The sequence below is a fragment of the Equus asinus genome, chromosome 20, assembly GCF_041296235.1.
Source record: "Equus asinus isolate D_3611 breed Donkey chromosome 20, EquAss-T2T_v2, whole genome shotgun sequence".
Lineage (NCBI taxonomy): Eukaryota > Metazoa > Chordata > Mammalia > Perissodactyla > Equidae > Equus > Equus asinus.
In genome coordinates this window covers 43,409,884-43,431,291 of record NC_091809.1, presented here as the reverse complement: position 1 = coordinate 43,431,291, position 21,408 = coordinate 43,409,884, and the positions used below count along the sequence as shown (strand labels likewise).

The 21,408-nt window shown below is 47.6% G+C and overlaps 1 protein-coding gene across 1 annotated transcript in view; it reads left to right on the top strand.

The window, feature by feature from the left end:
• The window catches only part of SORL1 (sortilin related receptor 1), a 158,838-nt gene that overhangs the window by 14,845 nt on the left and 122,585 nt on the right, over positions 1–21,408 (top strand). Inside the window, exons 2-5 of the mRNA XM_044751649.2 lie at positions 2,517–2,633; positions 8,933–9,058; positions 15,921–16,082; positions 17,451–17,518. Of these exons, the coding sequence (XP_044607584.1) occupies positions 2,517–2,633; positions 8,933–9,058; positions 15,921–16,082; positions 17,451–17,518 (473 nt within the window). The remainder of the gene's footprint in view (positions 1–2,516; positions 2,634–8,932; positions 9,059–15,920; positions 16,083–17,450; positions 17,519–21,408) is intronic.

Genomic DNA, 21,408 nt, shown 5'->3' with positions numbered 1-21,408 from the left:
CCTCTGAGTGGAGAGACTTCAGCAGGCTGTGTTCAGACCTCTTCCCCACTCTGAGCACTGATGGCTTTGTGACCTGCTCAGAGCGTCATTTGATTGTTACCTGACAGAGGGGCCGTTTTGAGGTTGCCCACGTCGAATATCGCTGGACTTTTTCATCCCAGACCCCAGATGATTCTTCTAGGGCAATTCTTCTAGCTTCCAAATGCTTTATTGTATTGATGTTTGCAAAAGTTCTGTTTAGCCCCCTCTGGTTCTAAGGGTGACGGTGTTTTGGAGGGGAAGAAGAAGAAGAAGACTTTAACCTGAATTCCCAGGGCACTGGGCTGCTGGGCGTCCGATCCACAGATGCTTCCAGATCCTTCCGTGAGGCAGGGGCTCGAAGGAGAGGAGAGAAAAGGGAAGGCTGGAGTAAGGTGGCAGCGGTTGGTGGAGAGTCTCTTAGCCACATTCTCTCTGCAGTGTTCTAGGTTAGAGAATTTATTTATTTCTATTTTGTATTTGCACTTCTCTTTCACTGTTTGTTTGGACTTATCTCTCCGGGAATGAGAAGGAACATTTTGGAATGACACATTTTCCTAAAAAATATCTACAGTCTTTTTCTTTAAAGATGTCTTATTTCAAATATTTTCCCAGAGAGTTTGGATGTCTGATCAAATTAAATGCAGGTGCTTAAGACCCAAAGCAGAAGAGTTAAGGATTAGCTCCTTTGTCATTCTGTTGGCCAAGTTTGTGGCACAGGTGTTTCCCTTCTCCCTTGTGACATCTGAAAGCACCTCAAGGAGTTGGTGGGGGAAGTGAAGGCGTGCTGGGATGGGGAAGGGAAAGAAGGAGAGAGAGAAGCTGCTGGGAGGGGAGGGTTTTCCGCGGCAGAGCCTTGGTAGGAAGACAGCTGCGGGGGGCAGGTGAGCTCAGGCTTGTGCGTTGTATCAGTTTGAGACTGAGACGGGAGGGTGGCTGGGTGGGTGGGGGAATGTGCAGGCTGGACCATGCAGGGGCTGCTCAGAGCCCAGAAGCTCGATTTCCTTCTGTGTGTGCCTGAAACAGCTGAGGTTGAGGAGGCTGATGGACTAGGCTTCTCCTAGACTTTGCTCGGCAAGAGGCAGGGCGCATGCTCCTGATTTGAGGGGGCCTTGTCCTGATTCCCAATGTTAACATGAGCTATCAGAATTTTTGTTAGTCGGGACATCAGTTTGCTCTTTACCCAGGAAGGTGAAGCGTATGGCTCAGGTGTCCTAAAATGCCAGCCTGTCCATCAGTGACTGATGAAATGGGAAAAATAAAATTAATGTAGTTTTTCATAAAGCAGAAGCTATGTAAGAGAACTGTTCTTCATTCCGAGATTATATCCTGCCTCAGTTTTTGGTGTTAAACTTTCCTTTTTTTTAAAAAAATGACAGTGATTATAGATGGTGGTCATATTGTTTAGGTGGTCATATTGCTACTAGCTATGTAACAGGTGAATCCTGGAAGCTCCGGGCTGTAAATTTATCTCCCAGTTATGGGAAGTTCAAAATGAGTGGTACTGGTTGGTGGAGGGCCTTCTCCTCTGGGACGTGGGCTCCTTCCATCTGTGGTTCTGCTCTCCTCCTGACCCCGGAGTCCTGAATGCAGCCTGCGGATAGAAAAGAAAGCAGAGGCTATATGGGGCCGGTGCTAGTGGCACTGACCACCTTCTCCCTCATTCTGCTGGCTGGAACTCGGTCCCAGGGCCACATCCCACTGTGAGGCAGCCTGGACAAGAGTCTGCTGTGTCCTCAGGAAGCAGAGGAAACATTCAGAGTCAGGGTCTGCCCCAGTAGTTGTTTTTGTTACAGTCCTTACCTGGCACAATAGACAGTGGCCAATCAATTCTCTGTTGGCCTTCCTAATTTATTTCCATTTTACTGGTTTATAAAATCCAGAAGTCTGGAAACTACTGTTAGTGATAATCCAAAGGTCATTTCTGTGGAGTCCTGGAAAATACTTCCTTACTTGAGACACTTCGAAACTACCTAAATGAAAGTGCACTGTGATGTTCTCTTTTTCTCCCTTGTGACGAGCTGAGGGTGAGCAACGTCACCTGTAGGCCAGAGAGAGCACCAGTTTGAACAGAGGTGTGAAAGCGTGGCGTCTTTCTGGCCTCTGCACTATTTTTGAATGAGGAAGATGTTTCAGGGTTTTGTTTTCCAGCCTTGTGCGCACATGTCCCATATATGGAGTGAAAATGAGATTAACCAGAGATTCATTTCACAAAGGACAAAAATAAGCAAAATAATTGGTTATGCCAGTGAGAGCCTGAGAAGATTTTTTTCAATCCAGTTGTATCCAAAATAGCAGAGGACTAGTGTTTCTTCTAGGAGACGTTGAGTCTGGTGGCATCTGCACAGAGGGGAAAAATAGGCCACCGTGACCTAATGCTCCAGATTCAAGAATCTTTAGTCATTTCTGAGTGACACAGGAGGAGAGAGAGTCTTGCTTTAGGAGGTTTATGGCATCACTCCTCATGGGTCCTAATTCCTGTGTTTGATCTCTTTCAGGTTAGTCTGAATGATTCCCATAATCAGATGGTGGTGCACTGGGCGGGAGAGAAGAGCAACGTGATCGTGGCCTTGGCCCGAGATAGCCTGGCGTTGGTGAGGCCCAAGAGCAGTGACGTAAGTATTGGTGTTGCTCTGGGCGCTCCAGTGTGCCGACCGCATGCCCTTTTCTAATCCGCCGGAGTTATCGTGCCAGAAAAAACAGTGGGAAACTGGAGAATGGATGGGATGAATTAGGCGATGGGGAAGAGAATCGAGAGAATAATACATCTCCCTGATTTACCGAACACGGGGTGGTGCAGTCGGTGTTGCAAAGAGCTGCGTACAATGTGTGCTTATTTTTGTGAAGTGATAGGGTAGGAGCTGGATCGTTGTATCTGCTCAACAGAGTGCCAGAAGTGCGCTACTGGGCAGAGCTGCCCCTCTGCAGCGGAGCCCGATGGCAGTGCCCTGGTCTTTCCCACGTGCTGGTCGCTTCTCACCGGTCCCAGTGGGTGAGATGTTGAATCGGATTCAATATTGCTCATAATTCTTATAGCTCATATTCTTAATTTCCACGGCTGCCTTCCTACGATGTTTAATACTTTAGGTGCTTTGAAGGCATGAGACCAAGGGTCACAAACTCAGAGGCCTGTGAGAGGCCAGGTGGGCAATGGGCAGGGTGAAGCTGCCTCCACATTTACCACCCTCTTTACCTCCTCGAAGAAAATGGTCTCTCCCATTTTTCTTGGAGTGTGTGGCCCTCTGGGACAATATGTCATTTTCCTACTTTTAACAGAGGTGCAGGTTTAAGAAACCTTCACCTGGCTCTTAATTTGAGGGTGGTGGTTGGTAACTTGGTCTCAGGGTTTGAGAGACGCTAGGGAGTGGAAGGGACTGACAAACTGGAGAATAACCGCCTCTGAGGGCGCTGCTGTTAGCTGCTCTGGGCCCTGGTTGCCATGCAGGGCCCAGTGTTGCCAGGTCTGATTTATCAAGAGAAGCTCCGAAGTCTGGATTTTTATGTGAAAACTGTTGAGTCTTACAAGTTGGCAGCTAATGTATAATTTTTACAGACACCGTGTGGGCCAAGTAAAACATCCATGAGGGCCAGGGTTGGCCGTGGAGTCCCAGCCGGCAGTACCTGCTCCAGAATGCCCTTTGTGGGAGCAGGAACAGTCTCCGCCTTGGATCAGGGTCTGATGTGGTGACGGAGTGAGGCTGTGGACCAGAAAACATGCTATGGGCCTTTGGTCACTGTGCTCTGGCCGGAAGAAACCTGATGAATTTGCTAGCACTGTCACATCATCCTTAAGGACGCACTTGTAATTCGTGGGTGTAGATTTGGTCTCCGTGAGGTCCCTCTCTGTGTCTCCACGATCTGGGCTGGATGTGCTCTGAGGCAGGTGACTGGAGGGAGCCTTAGGGGCTGATTTCTAGTGGGTAGAATCGGGGCAGCCACAGACAGGGAGGGCTGAAGAAGGGCTCTGGTGATGTCTAGCTTTGCCCAGGGCGGTGCTGAGCAGTGGCAGGTGGGAAACCGCTTCAGCTGACAGTAGTCTGGGTGTAATGCTCTGGAGCAGGGCTAGACTTGTTTGGGGCAGTGACTTTGGCCCACTCGTAAGTGCAATCAGGGTTTGCAAGCACAGATGGCAGCACACGGATGCCTGTTGGCCCTGTGTATGTATTCAGCATAGTTATTGCCCATAGGCATCCCTTCTGAGCACAGGAGACTGCTCTATGCCCTACTGTGTTGAGGAATCCCCAGGGTTTTTATGCACTTAAAAAAATTATGTTTCCAGATAAAATTTTTTGCAAGATAGGTAGAAGACCCTAACCATTGTTTTATGGTTTTTTGCTGGACAAACAGGAGCCTAGAGAAATTAAGTGACTCAGCATGTCTGTGGGAGAGTGGGGGCTTATGAGAATTAAGACCCCATCACAGACTTGGTGTGTGAGGATGTGGTGTTGCTAGGGTAACCGACTTGTCTGAGTTTTAGCCCTGAAAGTCGCACATCCTGGGACCTCCCTCAGTCCAGAATGGTTGGTCATCCTCAAAATTGTCAGTCTACCCAAAATGAATTCTCACTGTGTGCACATATTTGAGCCTAACTTATTAAGAATCCATTGAATATTAGAAGTGATGAACTGTTCTGGAATGAAATATATGATAAGATTAAATAGGAAAGAAACTTCATGCTTGGAGATAATAAGTGAATGGCAGAGATTTCCCCCATTTGTATACAAGCTACATTGAAGAATTGGCTCGTGGAACTGCGATGTTCTGATATGAAAAGTTAATGCAAAAATAAATTATGACTCAGGCAGGAGTTGGTGGTGCCGGAGTAGTAACAGTCCAAATTTTCTTTAAAGAAGAGGGGAAGCGTGGTTCCTAAGGCCCCATCAGCAGTCCAGAAGGGAGAGGACCTATACAAATAAGGAGCTGTGTGAGTGTTGGAGAATGGCCAAGTCAAGCATACTCAGTGCATAAAAGAGGGATGGATCTGGAAGCTGAAATTCCAGAAGGTTTGCTCTTACACAGAAAAAAAAAAATGAATAATGTCCTGATGAACTTGTAGCCGGTGTGATTCTTTGAAGAATGGCTCCTGCAGGACCCGTCTTTTTCTGTGATGAGTCTGGTAGATGAAAGGAAACAATAGGTGTTATTTTGACCCTTCCCACCTCTGTCTCTGCCCTCTCCTGACATTTTACCATGTAATCAGGTACAGAATTGGCCAAAGGGCTGTCCAGAGATAGTGTCCACCAGAAGATCAGAAGCAGCCAGGGAAGGTATCAGGAACGGTAGGACTCACTGCCCTTGTACCCAGAGTGAGGTGACATTATGATGGGTGCCTCTCAGGATTGACTGGGCAACAGGACCTATACTTGCTAACAGTGCAGAATTTGGTAGTCTGTGGAAGCTCATGTCTAGCTGAGCCTTGGCTCTGAAATCAGAATGCCTGGGTTTGAATCTTAGCTCTGCCATTCATTAGCAGTCTGACCTGGAGCCAAGTCATTAACCTTCTCTTGATCTTCTTATCTATCAACGAGATGGTAATTGTAGAACCTTGCTCCCTGGGTGTGATCTGTGGATCAGCAAGCAGCCATGGGTATTTTCTGGCAGCTAATTAGAAATACAGAATCTCAGGTCTCACCCCAGACTTCCTGAATCAGAATCACCATTTTGACCTGTGTCCTGCCGGGTGATTGGCAGGCGTATGACAGTTTGAGAAGCACTGGTGTAAAGCACGTAGAACAGAACCGGATACAGAGAGATTTTCTGTGCATTTTAACCCTCTTCCTCACCGCCCCCTCTCCCTGCTCTTTCCCTCCCTCTCATTTCCTCCTCCCTCCCATCCACCTCCTAATTATTATCATACGGTTTTGAAGTACAGTGGGAGAGTTGAAAACTGGTCAATTCGAAAGACCATCTTTGTAGGTAAGACAGTGGTCTAACTAGCAACCTAGCAACTGTTGGCAGTTGAGTAACTCCTCTGCCCTGTATTTCACTCGTTAGGGACTAGTGTCATATCTAGATCAGAGACGACTGATTAGCGCAGAAACCTGGGTCTGGATGAAAAACCAACTGTAGAAGCACAAGATGAGCGAGTACAGGGTGTTTGGCCAAATTCACCTGGAGGTCACAGAGGGCAGTGAGTCATAGCCTAGTGCCGCTGTGAAGAACAGCCAGCCCGAGCCAGAACGTACCCGTGGGGGTGCCAGGTGGAGACCATGAGGCATCAGCCCACTTGGCATTATTGAACACTGGCCTTTTCTGGGTTCTTCAGTGTGGAGGAAAGTAGATAGCTGTGCATGGCCCTGAACTTTGCCCTGTGGAGCTAAGGGTCTATGTTAATCAAATAGGAATAAGAATTAAGATTGGATAAAAGTGTTGTGTTGGAATTGTTCAACCTGGAGAAGGGAAGGAAGGTGGATGAGTAATTTACAGGAGCATTCAGGCATCGGATGGACCCTTACATACTGACTCCACGTCTATGAGGTGTAAGACCCAAAGAGATGGGTTTGGTTTACAGGTGAGAATTAAGGAAGAGCTTTTTGGTCGTGAGGGTTGTCGTAGCTCTGCGTGTGAGATGGGAGAGGTATGGCTGAGGATCTCGGAGAGGCTCTGTGCTCTGTGCAAGTCAATCTTTTGTCCCTGCCATCCAGCACTCCTTCCACTGCCTGGCACGTAGATTTGGAGTATGACCTTCCCCTTTAACAGAGAATCAGAGCACATAGAGGAGAACATTCTCCTAGAAGGTTAACTTGCAAGAGGAGAAAGACAACTGGACTTGGAGTTGGAGGAGCCTGTTACAGTTTTGTCACTTAGTCGCAGTATGACCTTGGGCTAGTCATTAACTTCTCTGAGTCTTAGTTTTTATTCCCTCTTAATGGAAATCATGATTCACTCAGCCGCTTACTGAGTCATTCCCTTCACTCTCTTATTCATTTATGGGACACACTCATTTACTTGCTCTGTGGCTTATAGTGATATTTATTCATTCCTGAAATCTTTACTGAGTGTCTCTGGTGTTTCAGGTACGCTGAGGGAGGCAAAGGAGAGACTAACTCAGAGTTTTTAAAGATGAAGAGAGAGAATGTATACAGAAGAGTGTTGCATACTGAAAAATGCTACCCTAATGTGAATTTAAGATCACATTTGGGCCTCTGCAGGGGTGACTCACAGGGGAGTGTGTCAATTTATGAGATGTTAGAGCCAAAAGAGGCCCGCGTTCCCTTTTCTAGAAGCCGTTAGTTTGCTCCGTATGACTTCTGAGCCTAAAAGGGATGCTTAATATCCAGTCTCAGCCGGGAGAACGGAAGTGAGAAGGAACCACTTTGACTTTGTACCCACTCCGATTGTCTGCAGACTCTCAGCTGCTGGGTTTCTGAAGCCTCGGCTGTGGCTGCCCCTCGCTGCGTGTTTGGTAGCTGGGAACACAGGCCATGTTTAAGCATTTTTGTTCGTAGCAAGGTTTCTTCTGCTGTGACCTAGGTTCTATCTGTGCTCGTCTCCAACCTTGACAGCTAATAAATATTAGTGACCCGCGTGTGTTCTCAGTTCTCTTGGTACATACCTTGTGTAGTTCATTGTTTACATGAGGCCTTGTTTACAAACATTTACATGTTTACAGTGTATCTAAAGGCCAGGTCTTTATCACTCTGGTGCCTCACACAGGACCTGGCTCCTGTGAAACCCTCAGCACACGTTTGCTGTTGAGTCAAGGGGCAGTGGTGGCAATGCCCTTTCTGGGATTAGTCCTGTAGTTCCTGTTCTTCTTGGGATTCACCTGTCATTTTTCTTTAATGCTTACCCCACTTCTAACTAAGTATTGGTAATATTATATTCACCTATCAGGCTTGTTTTTAACCCTCTGATTCTGTTAATTTCCTATTGCATATAGTAAAGTCTGGGTACAAGATATCAGACCGCTTCCATGCTACCTTCCATTACCCGAGGTGCAACGGTGTTGAGATTCCTGCTTTGGAGGCGGGTGGTTGGGCTGGACTCCCTGCTGCTACTTACTTTCTCTGTTTCTTTGGTGCATAACTAAGCTCACACACAAGCCCCTGTTGCTTTATCTGTAAAATGATTTTAATAATTGCATTTGCACCTGAGCTCCTTTCTTTGGAGAGGTTGCTGTAGTATCTGGCACCTGGTAAACAGGCTGTGAATGACAGTTATTGTTATGTTTCAGTACTGTGGTTACTACATGGCCAGAGACCCGGAAGCAGGAGAGAAGTCGACGCCGTTGGCATGTGCCTGGCTGCTGCTCTTCTCTCCCACACTCAGGATCTCCTGTGCTGTAGAATTAGGGGACGCGAGCGCTGGAGACGGGATTCTGGTGCCCATCTATGTCACCTCTGTGCATGTTTAGTCACTTAGCACTCTTTCTTTTTCATCTCTTGGGCTACTCCATTGAGACCCAGGAGGGTTTTCTTTTTTCAACTTCTGGAATGCTGTAAGATCAGAACTTCTCAGCAGAGGGATGAGGAGTTAGATTACCTTTTGGGACATGTCAACAGATGGCCAAACAAATTCTCAATTCCTTCCTCTCAGACAACCACATTCTCTCTGCCTCTGGATGTAATTTGTTAAACACTTAACCCGGCCATGGTCAGGAGCTTATCACTGTTTCCATCCGTTTGTCTCCCCCTCCAGGGACTTGTCCTGGCTTCAGAAGAGAGGCCTGTGTATTCCAGGCAGCAGTGGCTGTGGGGCTCTCACGCTGTCTGCCCCCACCTGTTTGGGGACAGGCATAGAGGTGCCCTGCTCCTCTTTGTGGATTATCTTTCCACGTCTGTCATTTCATGGCCTCCGGGACCTATTGGGAACCATGTTCAGGATCTAGGGCAGGACCTTTCGAAGTGAGAGATCTTTCTGCCGCATTTCTCACCTACTCTTCTCCTTTTTCCTCCCCTCCTCTGTATTGCAGGTGTACGTGTCTTATGACTACGGAAAGTCATTCAAGAAAATCTCAGAGAAGTTGAACTTCGGTGTGGGAAATAATAGCGAAGCTGTGATCTCTCAGTTCTACCACAGTCCTGCGGACAACAAGCGTGTAAGGAAGCAGCTGTGCTGCATGGTGTGACTTCGTGGGGCTGTGTTTTGGGAAGATGGCTGTACTAAAGGGGGCCTGGGAGATGGAGCCCTTTGTCGTCTCTGCAGCTGACTGGTGACTTGTGGCTGGTGACAGTTTTTCTGCTAACCTGGGAGTTTGTGACAGAATACAGTTCTCAGGGTGGAACCATATATAACCAAGCAGGTCCAGTACTGGCCAGGCAGGATTTCTAGACAAAGGGTGACAAGTTAAAGCACAGGAAATCTGCCAACTAATAAATTGCCTGACTCATAGGTGGCAACAGTGTTACCAGGTCCACGGGGACTTAGATTGCAGTCTAATGCATGTCTTCCAGGGTGGCTGCTGAACTCCTGTCTCCACTGGCATCACTAGTACGTGTGTGTGCGCACGTGCGGGGGCATGCTCGTGCGCTCACACACCCCCCTCTCTCCAACCTATACCGTATAGAAGTGAACCGTGGAGTCAGATGCTCTGTGCTTCCGGATTTGTTTTCCCAGCTGCCTGGCCTGGGGCTGTGTTTCTGCGGTAGAACCTGGCAGTTTGATTTGGAGGAAGCATGGACTTGAGATAGCCCTGGGCCCCAGGGAGGTGCGGGGGTTTGGGGGTGGGTAGGAATCAGGCAGCCTGCAAGGCTTTCCTGCTGGTTAAGAAGGGAGCATTGCATCTGATTGCTTTCTTCCCCACTCTGGTGATCCCTGGCTCATTTCCAGGGTGGGAGGGCTGCCTCGAAGGATGCCGAAAACTCCTTGGTAGCAAGAGTTTTCTGAGGTCAGAGTAGGGGCTGCTCTTTGCTCATCCAGAGTGGACTAAGACAGGGAGACCCACAGGGTCCTCTGGCTAGGTGCCTCTCAGTGCTGGCTTCTCAGGTTGCCTGTGGTCTGTTAGCAGGAACTGTATTCAAAATATTGAGCCACTGGAATGGCACTGACCAATCGGAACAGCCCCAGTCTGGAGGGAGCTGGTCCTGAAGGCCACCCTGCTGGGCCAGGCATTAACCTTTTAGTTGCTGGATGGTGAGGAAGTCCTGGGGAAGGGGCCAGGCCTTTGGGGTCTTAGGAGGGGCCCCTCAGGGTTTCTGGGAAGCAGCTATTCACTAACAGGTACAGGAGCAATTGTTTTTTTAACAGCTAGAATAGTTAGTACTGGTACATACTGGTTAATACCAGCCCTGCCTAATAATCTCAAAATGGAGTGGGAGATAGGAGCAGACTCCCTCTTAAGTAACTCCAGGGTGACAGAGCAACTTTTCCTCCTGTGATGGAAAGGAAAGAAAAGGCGTTGGAGGGGATTGGCTCTGTAGACAAGACTGCCAGCCTTTGCGCCACTCCCCACCCACTGCGCCGTGGCCAGGCAGGTACTCAGGACTCCCAGAGCTGGGGGGAGCCCCTGTTTGCTTTGCTCTTGGCTCCTGTGAGGTGAGGAGCCCTACCCCGGGTTCAGCTCGCTGGCTGTGTTGCATCTCCCGTGGATCATTCTGTATGCCCCTGCCTCCCAAGAATCAGATAACACTGGGGTTACTCATGTCGGGTCAGGTTGTACCTATCTATTATTATCGTCATTATCTTTACACCTTGTCCCCGGGCTAATGCTTGCTGAAGTTGTGGCCTTGAAACCCCTCTGTTGTGTCTCTGCGGTCTCCCTCTTTGGCTCCATCTCGCCCCTTCTCACCTCCTACCACGCGGCACAGATGTCTGTAAGCAGGTTCTGTCTTCCTTCCTGCTTGTCATGGGTTGTGGTGAGCAACTGCTAAAGCCGCACGTCGGAATAGTCAGAAGACAGGAAAGATGATGTGATGAACTTGCAGGGGGAGGTTTGGTGCAGGGAGAGGATGTGGGGCTATTGGAGCATTGGGTCTGGAGAAGGAGCAGGGCAGTGGCCAGAGCGTTGGCAAGAGGGAAGGAGGATGGGGGATGGTTGCAATGGGGAGTTTCTAGGTGCTGCAAGGTGAGACGGGAGCAGCTTGCATGCAGCCTGAGTGCCGTCCACCTTGAGGAGTGGTGCATCTTGGGTTTCTCACAGTGGAGTTGCCTGTGTTTTACAGTTGGTGGAGAGACTGAGGAGTCTGCCTTGTTGGAGAACTTAGTGGCGGTTGCACCTTGGCCCTGGGGCAGGCTGAGTGAGGTTAGGGATGCAGCATTCTCTGAGTTTTTTTTTTTTTTGAGGAATATTAACCCTGAGCTAACTACTGCCAGTCCTCCTCTTTTTGCTGAAGAAGACTGGCCCTGAGCTAACATCCGTGCACATCTTCCTCTACTTTATATGTGGGACGCCTACCACAGCATGGCGTGCCAAGCTGTGCCGTGTCTGCACCAGGGATCTGAACCAGCGAACCCCGGGCCGCCAAAGTGAAACGTGCGCACTTAACCGCTGCGCCACCGGGCTGGCCCCTCTGTTGAGTTTTTAATTCCCCGGAGGAGGCGCCTCGTCCTCCCCAGACTTCTCAAGAAGGAAGTGATGCTCTTATTGTGCCGCTTGCTTTGTTACCTTTGTCTGCTGGAAGGCAAATTGCCCCGCCAGACTACCACTTCCTGAGAAAAATCACACAGGTGCTGGCCCTAGGCCGGTCACCTGTGTGAAGTGTTAGGTAGGCTGTCAAGGAGCGTGATGTGAAATGACTGTTAGCAGCTGCTCTGAAAGGTTCCGATGTCACAAAAGGGCCACATGGAAGCCTGGGGGGTGTGTGCCTGTGAAAGGGGAGAGAAGGTACAAGTTAGTCAACTAGCTCTGGTCTAGTGGCCTTGCCATGTGATGGTGGCGTGGTTGTGGGGTCTGGTGCGTGTTTGCATCTGTTTTCTCCTTAAGCAGTGTCTCACTTCCTTCTCTGTCCTGTGTGTGCTGTCTCCTGAACCAGTGTGCAGCTCTAGACACCTGGCAGTTCCACCCGCCCCCTAGCACACCCAAGATCAGTCAGGCACTGTCTAAATGTCTGGGACTCTTTTAAAAAGGTCACTGAGTGTATAGTTGGCTTCATAACCTCAGCAGAAGCAAGAGCTGATCCTACATTTTTCCAGGCAGAGATTGGTCCTGGGTCAGTCTGAAAGACAGCTCTCTCTTTTTCTGTTGGTTCCCACCGCCTAGAGGTATGGTCCTCCATTGCCTCCGCTGCCCTTCCTCCTCTCATTGTACTCTTGGTGTCTCCACTCAAAACTGGAGGATCCCTTATGCTAGCATGGAGATAAATTCTGTAGCTTATTTTGTTATCTTTCCAGAGGTATTTGTATTTTAAGAGGAAACATAGCTTTAAGCTAAAGGATGAAGCTCCTCTGGAATATTATGTGATTGTGCATGGGGTGGAGATGTGGGGGTCGGTGAGGATGCTCCTGAAATCATACACTTTAGGAAGCACCTAGTAGGCCAGGTCTGGTCTGCTGGCAAATCTGTGGGGTTGGCCTTGAGTGGATTTGATAGCCAGGCAGTCTAGGGACTAAAAAGCAGAGTAGGACCTTCTGTGCCTTCCTGGTATGTGCGTATATGATGTGGTTCCATAACAGCATGAAGCAACACATTCCTAAGTGATGGATGGAAGCTGACATGATGAGAGCTGGAGGATTAAACGAGGTTGGTTGAAAGCAGTGAAGTCTTCATGGGGTATTTGGGATTAGGGATGGAGCTTCAAAAATGGGCCCGATGTCAATAGCTAGAGCACAGTTGGTGGGAGCCCTCGAGGAGGAGAGAGGCGTGGGCAGAATTCAAGGCACGTGTGTGGTTTCTTTGTGGGCAGTGAAGAGATTCACTGGAGGGGCTGGAGGGTTGGCACTGTGAAGCTTTGTGATACCGGTCAGGCCCCGTCTGATGGAGGAGTTTTCTATTTGCCTCGAGGTCTGTAGGGAGCCATGGAAGATTCATTGAGTAGAGAAGTTGCTGTGAATAATGTCTTTTAGAGAAATGTTTCTCCTGGCATATGCAGGATGGACCGGAAGGGAAAGATTACAGAAAAGTCAGAAAAGGAAGCATTGTGCCAATAGAGGCATGAAGTTGCCCAGTCACTCAACCAACCATAATATCACCCTGTAAATACTTCACATCCTGCTGGAGCCTAGAAGATGTGAGGATGAATAAAACCCAGTGCCTACCCCCAATTTGCTTATAGTCCCTAGTAGGGGCATGGGCCACATTAGCAGTCTTGGGAATAAAAAGGAAACAGATTGTGAAAACATTTTAAAGGAAACCGTAACAGGGTAGGCGGCTGATTGAAATCGAGGGCTGGAGGAAGGCAGTGGAGTAAAAACCCAACTCCGTGGGTTGTGAGGCCGGGAGAAGGTGGAGCATGGCTAGACGTGGGATGTGGGAGGGAGAGTTGGGTTTTGGTGGGAAGGTGTTGAAGAATTTGGTTTTGGATGTGGTGAAATATCCTGGCATAGCAGGGTGGAGATGCTGAGAAAGGTAAAGAGGTAATGAAACTAGACTCTCCGGGAGAAGTCAGGGTTAGACTGTAGATTTGAAAGGCATGGAATGCTGGTTCTCGGAGGCACTAGTTGAAGCTGTGTGGAAGGATAAACCAAGTCAGCAGCAGAGGATGGAAGAGTAATGAGGTTACGGGAAGGTGAGGAGTGGACGAAGACAGAGGAGCCAGCAGATGATAATCAAGGACAGAGAAGGTCAGGGGTGGGGGATGAGGGCTGAGATGAGTCAGTGTCTCAGAAGGCAAGGGAAGAGAGGGTTTCCAGTAAAAGCTTACAGAGTGGATTAATGAGGAGCCCAATGGTACAATGTAAGACCTGTGAGTTAAATTCAGGAAATGCTGCCTTTTTGTTGGAGGGAGAGAAGTAAGGATTGATGAACTGTTAAGAGATGGCTCTGAACCAGCCAGACACTCATGTCAGTGCTGCCTACTCCTGGGTCACTGTGGGCAGTTAACCTCTCTAAGCTTGTGTCTGCATTAATAAAAGAGGAGATAATATGTAACGTGTTGAGTTGCTGTGAGTACTCGGTGGACTAAATGAGATGCACAACTTTCAGCTCAGTGCGTGGCACATGCTAAGTGCTCTTGAAAAATTTTAGCCAAAAAGTCATAACAATACAAAGCCCTGTGACTGGGCACATCGTTTTTAGATTCTCAAATGTGAGACTGCAGAAAGCCATGGAATAGATTTCAGGAGAAATCTTTTCAAACTGGGAACACTCCCTTCCCTGATAACCAAGATGCTTTCAGAGCAGGAAGATGGGCTAAGTTATTTCTAGGGAACACTTTTATGCCAAAAATGATGATGGTCCTCTTCTCATCGTAATTGTTTTTATAACATTGCATTTGCTTATAGTAGCTTTTGCTTTCAAAACATTTACTACCCTTTAGAGTTAGATTTAATTAGGCTCCTACAGAGTTTGGGGTTTTATATTAGATGCTGTGAAGGAAACACAAGAGAAAGGACACGTAAAACATGTTCCTGGGAAGTTTACAGTCTAGATTTGGGGGGAGAATGAAAAATGAATGACATGAAAAGGAGCAAGAACATATGAAAGCAGGATGCGAACAAGTGCCAAGTATTCGTGTCCGCCGGAGCTGTTAGACGTGTGGAAAGGGGTCAGCTGAAGGGTGAGCTGCATTGGGTGGAATCAATTAGGGGAAGTGTCCTTGCACTGAGTCCTTTGGTTATTGGTTTCTAGGATTTCAGTGATAGGTTGTTGCTGGAGCTAGGTCCTGCTTGCTCTGCTTTATGGTTCCCAGTGGTCCAGCGAGCCACTCTCGTTCTTCTGGGAGCAGGGGCTGTCCTCCAGATCTCTCGTGTGCATTCAAGGCCTGCCATCATCTGTGCTTTGCAGCCTTATTTTCCAGTCATTTCTCTCAGGCCCTCAGATGTCATCAAACCCACGCTGTATTTTTTTTTTTTTCCCTCTTTTGTTCCCAAACTCACACTGCTCCAGACTTGGAATGTTCTTTCCCTGTGGAAATCTTACTTGCCCTTCAAGGCCCAAATCTGCCATGGAGTCATTTCTGATCTCCCAGCCAGAACTAATGTGTAGTCTCTGCTTTCACAGGACTCTGTCCGTGGTCTCTCATCTAATCTCATTTTCCCTTGAGTTACCGTTACTTGTGAACCTCTTTCTCCCACATTCCATTGCAAGCTACGTAAGAGGAAGGAGCCTGTGTTTTCACGGTGGCGCCCCCAGCGTCTGGTCCGTGGTGAATATTCAGTGCATGTTCGTTAGTTAAGTTGAGTTGCCACAATCCTTTCCCCTGGAGAACTCTCTCGGTCGGCAGTCGCTCTCCAGCCAGGCTCGACCACAGTCACTCGCCTGTGTGGAAGCAGAATAAGGTGAGGGCCCTGCTCTCCAGTGCTGCTTCCTGCTGTGCCCCAGAGTGAGTCTGCCAGCCCCAGGGGCACCTGGTGTAATGGCAAGAAGGAGACGCCAATCTTCCAAGATGGGTGTGGTCTTAGGGGTTTTCCTGGAAAGGCCTGTCAGGATGCAGGCATAGACATCAGTCCCTTCCGTGTGCAGCCAGTCTGAAGAGCAGGACTTCTTTGACCCTGCTTCCAGTAGCCACCCTGTAACTGTGACCGAGGGACTCCCCAGAGGGTGAGAATGGCCAAGTCAGTTGAAAGAAGAAGTAGACAGGCTTGACTAGCTTCATTATACCTGGTTAAAGGAGAGTACCATGTGGCTCACCCCAGCCCATTGCTCACCTGTCCCTTGACTTCACTGTGCCTCTATGAGTGGACACCAGCATCTCTTCATTGTCAGGAGGTGGTGAGAAAGCTTTGTGAAAGTCCTGCCAGCCCCTGGCACTGCGTTGGTGGCGGTTGGCCCCCTGCATGTGCGTGCACTCAAACACTGTTGGGGGGCATGAGCTGGGAGGCTCTGGCCAGGTCCTGCTCTGAGCTCACCTCTTTTCTCTTTGCAGTACATCTTTGCAGATGCTTATGCCCAGTACCTCTGGATCACGTTTGACTTCTGCAACACGATCCAAGGCTTTCCCATCCCATTCCGGGCAGGTGATCTCCTTCTGCATAGTAAGGCTGCTGACCTTCTCCTGGGCTTTGACAGGTCTCACCCCAACAAGCAGGTAAGAGAGCTTCCGGAACACAGTGGGAGGGGGCTCCTGGAGTTTTCTGTTCTGCCTGTGTGGACTGTGTGTCCTTTGAGTGCCCTCCCCCCTGGTCTCCCACCACCGGCTTAGCCTTTTTGATTACTGTTTCATTTCCCATGGCTAAGGAAAAATAGATCCCCTGGCACTCTCAGCCTGTATCCCAGCCGAGGAGCGACACCGAGCACTTGGTGGGCCCTGTCAGTTAAGCATCGTGGTCTTCTCGGTGCACACGCACCTGTGTTAGTCCTGGGGGTGCATCGAGGCTCTGGAGTTTAATCAGAGAGAGGGAGGTAGAGAAGTCTGGAGCCTGAGTTCTGCTGGGACCTCTTGTGGAATTTCCGTTCTCCCTTCCCCATCCTCCACTTTAAACATGCTTTTGCCTTCTGTTTATTTGAAGTTACCATTAACTTTAATATTCTTCCTTAGTGTGTGTGTGCACGTGCATATACTATAAATGTGTGTATTTTCCTTCTTTAATCCCTATTCGAAGGAAGGGTGAGAGACTGAGGAGGATTTATATCTCAAGGTTGAAACTTGCCAAATCCAAGACTGTTGGTCTGGCATCATCCTGCGAATCCTGTAGATCCTGTAGGATTGGATTTATGATGGGTTTTGAATGGCTTTGCTCCGAGGAACCTGGGAGCATTTTTTTCTCATTTGCAGGTCCTTTAACCGAAACATGATCTGGTTACCTTCACTGCCTTGGGGAGTAACCTAAGTATGGGCTGGGTCAGTTTACCAGTGTAGGTGGATTATTGTTATTTTTGGTCTCCTGCTTCTCAAGGCAGGGTCTCTAGGGCCAGAGGAACCTCCGGTTATGTCTTTGGAAGTTGAGGGGCTTTGGCCGAGATCCACAAGTTAATTCCTCGTGGTCGCACCCTGTGGACTCAGTTGGTTCCCTTTGGTAGTCTTCTGCACTTAGCCGGTGTCCTCTCCATTCAGCTTTAATCACCGTGGCCTGCTCTGGGGTTTTGAAGACACTGTTTCCCAGGCAAGAAGTTCCGAGTATAACACTTTTCTTTTTACTGTCATCAGAGGGCTAGTCTTGAATGAAATATAATTTCTAATAATCTGTAAACGGAAGACAAGTCACAGTCATTTTTCCTTCCATTTGCTATTGAGACCTCAGTAAGTTTGGAGAAGAACTCAAAGGTGCACATCTCTTCTTCCCTCCCTGCGCTCGTGTGCACTGGAGTAACCCAGCCGGCTCTGGTGACCTCGCTGCCTGTCTGCACAGGCAGCCTGTTGTTTAAGGTGGGGCTTCAGAGGGAGTTTGATGGCGATGCCCTTCAGGTTGTGCAGGCCTCTTGCATCATGACCACGTCTTGTCCTTGGTCTTTGCAGCTATGGAAGTCAGATGATTTTGGCCAGACCTGGGTCCTGATTCAGGAACATGTGAAGTCCTTTTCTTGGTAAGTCGTGCCAGCTAAGAAATATGCATGACATAATCTCCTTTCTTCAGTCCTAGCTCCTTCCTGGAGGACAAACCTATCCTCAGCTGAAATGTGAAGCATTTGGTTCAGGAAATACAATTTCCAGACCTGGGAATTAGAGCTGCAAGTATAACAGACTCCTGGGGGTGGGGGACGAGGGTGTGAGGAAGGAAGGTGATTTGTGAGAGGAGTGACAGAGCTCTTGCAGTTTTCAGTCCCTCAGGGAACCCAGGGAATCGTGAAGCTTTTGCATGTGTTAGTGTTTCTAAAGACGATCATTTTTAGAGCATCATAGCAGGAATGGGGATTTTTCTCTCTATAAAATTCATTCATTTGTTCATTCACAACATTTATTTTAGTGTCTGCTGAGTATAAAACATGCTAGATGCTTTAGGGTGTAAGAAGTTGAATAATTTATGGATGTAGTTATTAAGGAGATTGCAGTGTAGGAGGGAAGAAAAGACGTTTTCTGCAGATAACACACATTAGGAGAGAAGCACGGAAGTCGTGGACCTAGCGTGAGAAGCCAGAGGAGGGACGTATTCCTTCCAGGTGGGAGGATCACAGACAGCTCCATGGAGGAGGTTGCTCGTGATCCAGGATGTGCACAACAGGTAGGGTGTAGCTGTGTGGAGGTGTGCAGGACAGGAATTCAAGATGAGAACAGAACGACCAGAAGCAGGGAGAAGGTGGCGCTTGGGCGGGGAACACTGAGTCTTATTTTTGGACGGTGTGTTGGGTGAAGTTTAGAAAGGGACGTTGGTATCGGAATCTGTAGTGCCCCATAAAGGAATTTGGACTGAATTCTGGAAGCAGTGGGGAGCTGTTGTAGGTTTTTGATGCAGTCTGTAATCTTGAATCTGAGTTTGTACGTGTGCAGGGGAAGATGTGGAACAGACTCCAGGAGCGGACTTGCTGCGTCGGTGGGTCACTCAGCCCATTCACACATAGCAAATTTGGTCTTCACCACCCCACATCAGCTCCGCCCATATCTTCCGCGTTTCAGTTTCTAGTTGCTCAGGCCAAAACCTTTGGGTCATCGTTGATTCCATGTTTGCTTCTTGTTATCAGGAAATACTGCTGGCTCCACTTTCAGTGTATATCCAGGATCTACTGCTTTACTCCAAGCACCATTGTCGCTCGGTACTCATCCAACTGGTCTTTCTGCTCCACTCTTGTGCTTCTATAACTAATTCTCAGTACACGGCCCAACTGATCCTTTAAAACAGGTCAGATCGTGTTGTTTCTCTTCTTTGAACCCTTCACTATCCATCATCATTTCTCTCAGATTAAGTGCCACGTACATTCCTACTACAGGGCCTTTGCACTTGCTATTTTCTCTGCCTAGAATGTTCTTACCCAAGATAGACTTATTGCTACTCTCTTACTCATTTGTCTGCTCAAATAACACCTTCTAAAGGAGGCCTGTCCTAAGGATCATATTATATTTTTTTAATTTTTATTTTTTTGAGGAAGATTAGACCTGAGCTGACATCTGCCACCAATCCTCCTCTTTTTTGCTGAGGAAGACTGGCCCTGAGCTAACATCTGTGCCCATCTTCCTCTACTTTATATGTGGGACGTCTGCCACAGCTTGGCTTGGCAGCAGTGCATAAATCCATATCTGGGATCCAAACCTGCAAACCCTGGCCCGCCGGAGCGGAATGTGCAAACTTAACCGCTGCACCACTGGACTGGCCCCCTAATGATCATATTAAAATTGCAACTACTCCCCTGCCAGTCCCAATTTGCTGAACTTTGATCTATTCTTTTTTGCACAGTACTTGTCATATTCTAATATACTATATTATGCTTATTATTGGTTTTTCTCTCTTCAGTAGAATAAAAGCCCCACAAAGGCAGGGGCCTTTGTCTGTTTTGTGCACTGATATATCCCCCGTGGATGAAGCATTGAAATTGTAACTGTGGTAGAGATTGCCACATTTTCTTTTTTTTTTACTTGTGTTTTCTTTTCCAGTTTTATTGGGAAACAATTGACATCCATCACTGTATAAGTTTAAGGCATGCAGCATGATGGTTTCATTTACATGTATTGTGAAATGATTACCCAATAGTTTCTGCTAACATCCATCTTCTCATATAGATACAATGAAAAGAAGAAGGAAAGAAAAATTTTCTTCTTGTGATGAGAGCTCTTAGCATTTACTCTCAAAACTCTCCTGTGTATTACACAGCAGTGTTAACTGTTGTCATCATGTTGTGCATTACATCCCGAGTACTTATTTATCTTATAACGTGAAGTTTGAACTTCTGGCCACCTTCCTCCAATTCCCCCTCCCTCGACCCTCCACCCCTGGTAACCACATGTCTGATCTCTTTTTCTATGAGTTTTTATTCTTTTTTAAGATTCCAGTTATAAGTGAGATCATATAGGATTTGTCTTTTTCCAAATTTTCCATAGAAAGGGTCAAATTTTGCACTCATCTCAACAATATAGGATTGTGCGTCTCTCCACAGCCAGTGTGTTAGGTAAGAAGTAGTATCTCAGTGTTGTTTTAATCTGCATTTTTCTTATTACGAATGAGTTTGAGCATCTTTTAACCTGCTTACAGGTCATTTTTATTTGTTTTTTTTTTTTTTTGTGATATGTCTGTTCATGCCCTTTGCCCTTTTCCTATTGGATTGTTAGTCTTTTTTTTTTTTTTTTTTGAGGAAGATTAGCCCTGAGCTAACATCTTGCTGCCAATCCTCCTGTTTTTGCTGAGGAAGATTGGCCCTAGCTAACATCTGTGCCCATCTTCTTCTACTTTATTTGTGGGATGCCTGCCACAGCATGGCTTGACAAGCGGTACATAGGTCCGCACCTGGGATCTGAACCGGCGAACCCCGGGCCGCCAAAGCAGAATGCACAAACTTAATCACTGCACCACTGGGCTGGACCTTGGATTGTTAGTCTTTTTATTGTTGATTTCTAGCAGCTCTTTATATGTTTGAGGTTAGCCCTTTGTTTGAGGTATGAGATAGCTTGTATATGTGTATTCATTTATATTTCCCAGTCTCTCATTTGATTTTTATGTGTATTTTTAGTCCTCATTAAATGGCCCAACAAGATAATAGATACTGTCTGTGCTTTTTTTAGCTCTCTGAAGAGGAATGTCTCTGAGTTGGTCTTGCTTCCTTAGTAATTGGGGACAGTGAAGATGGAGGGAGCACAGGGAGGAGCCTTACAGCTGAGTGTCTTTGGGCCCCAAAGGACTTCCTTTTCGTAGAGGGCAGCTGTTTCTGACCCTTCTGTTATTTTCCTTGGGCAGACATTGTAGAGTCTTAGTGAAATTATAACCACAGTCTTATCCAAGTATAACTTCTACCCAAGGAATACCATTAGAACTTTCTTTTGTTTTATTTGAATTTTAAAGGGACAAATTGCTCTTTTATCTGTTTAGGGAACCATATATTAAGAATGCAAACCAGCAGGATTACTGAATAAGGGAACTTCACATTTGGGACTTTGTATGTTGTGTTTTCTGCCTCTGTGTAGGCATGCAAATCTCTTAGGGGAGAGGACTGGCCTATCTTATTTTATTTTATCTTTCTTCTTCTTCTCCCCAAAGCCCCCCAGTACACAGTTGTATATTCTAGTTGCAGGTCCTTCTGGTTGTGCTATGTGGGACACCACCTCAGCATGGCTTGATGAGCAATGCCATGTCCGTGCCCAGGATCTGAACCGGTTAAACCCTGAGCCACTGAAGCAGAGCATGCAAACGTAACCACTCGGTCACGAGGCTGGCCACAGGCCCATCTTATTTTAGATAATTGCATGTCTAGTGTCAGGGAATTTCAAGCTGTGTGGGGGATTTTCCCCTAGGATTCCTCATAATAAGTGAGAGTGTTGTCTAACTTCTCAGAGA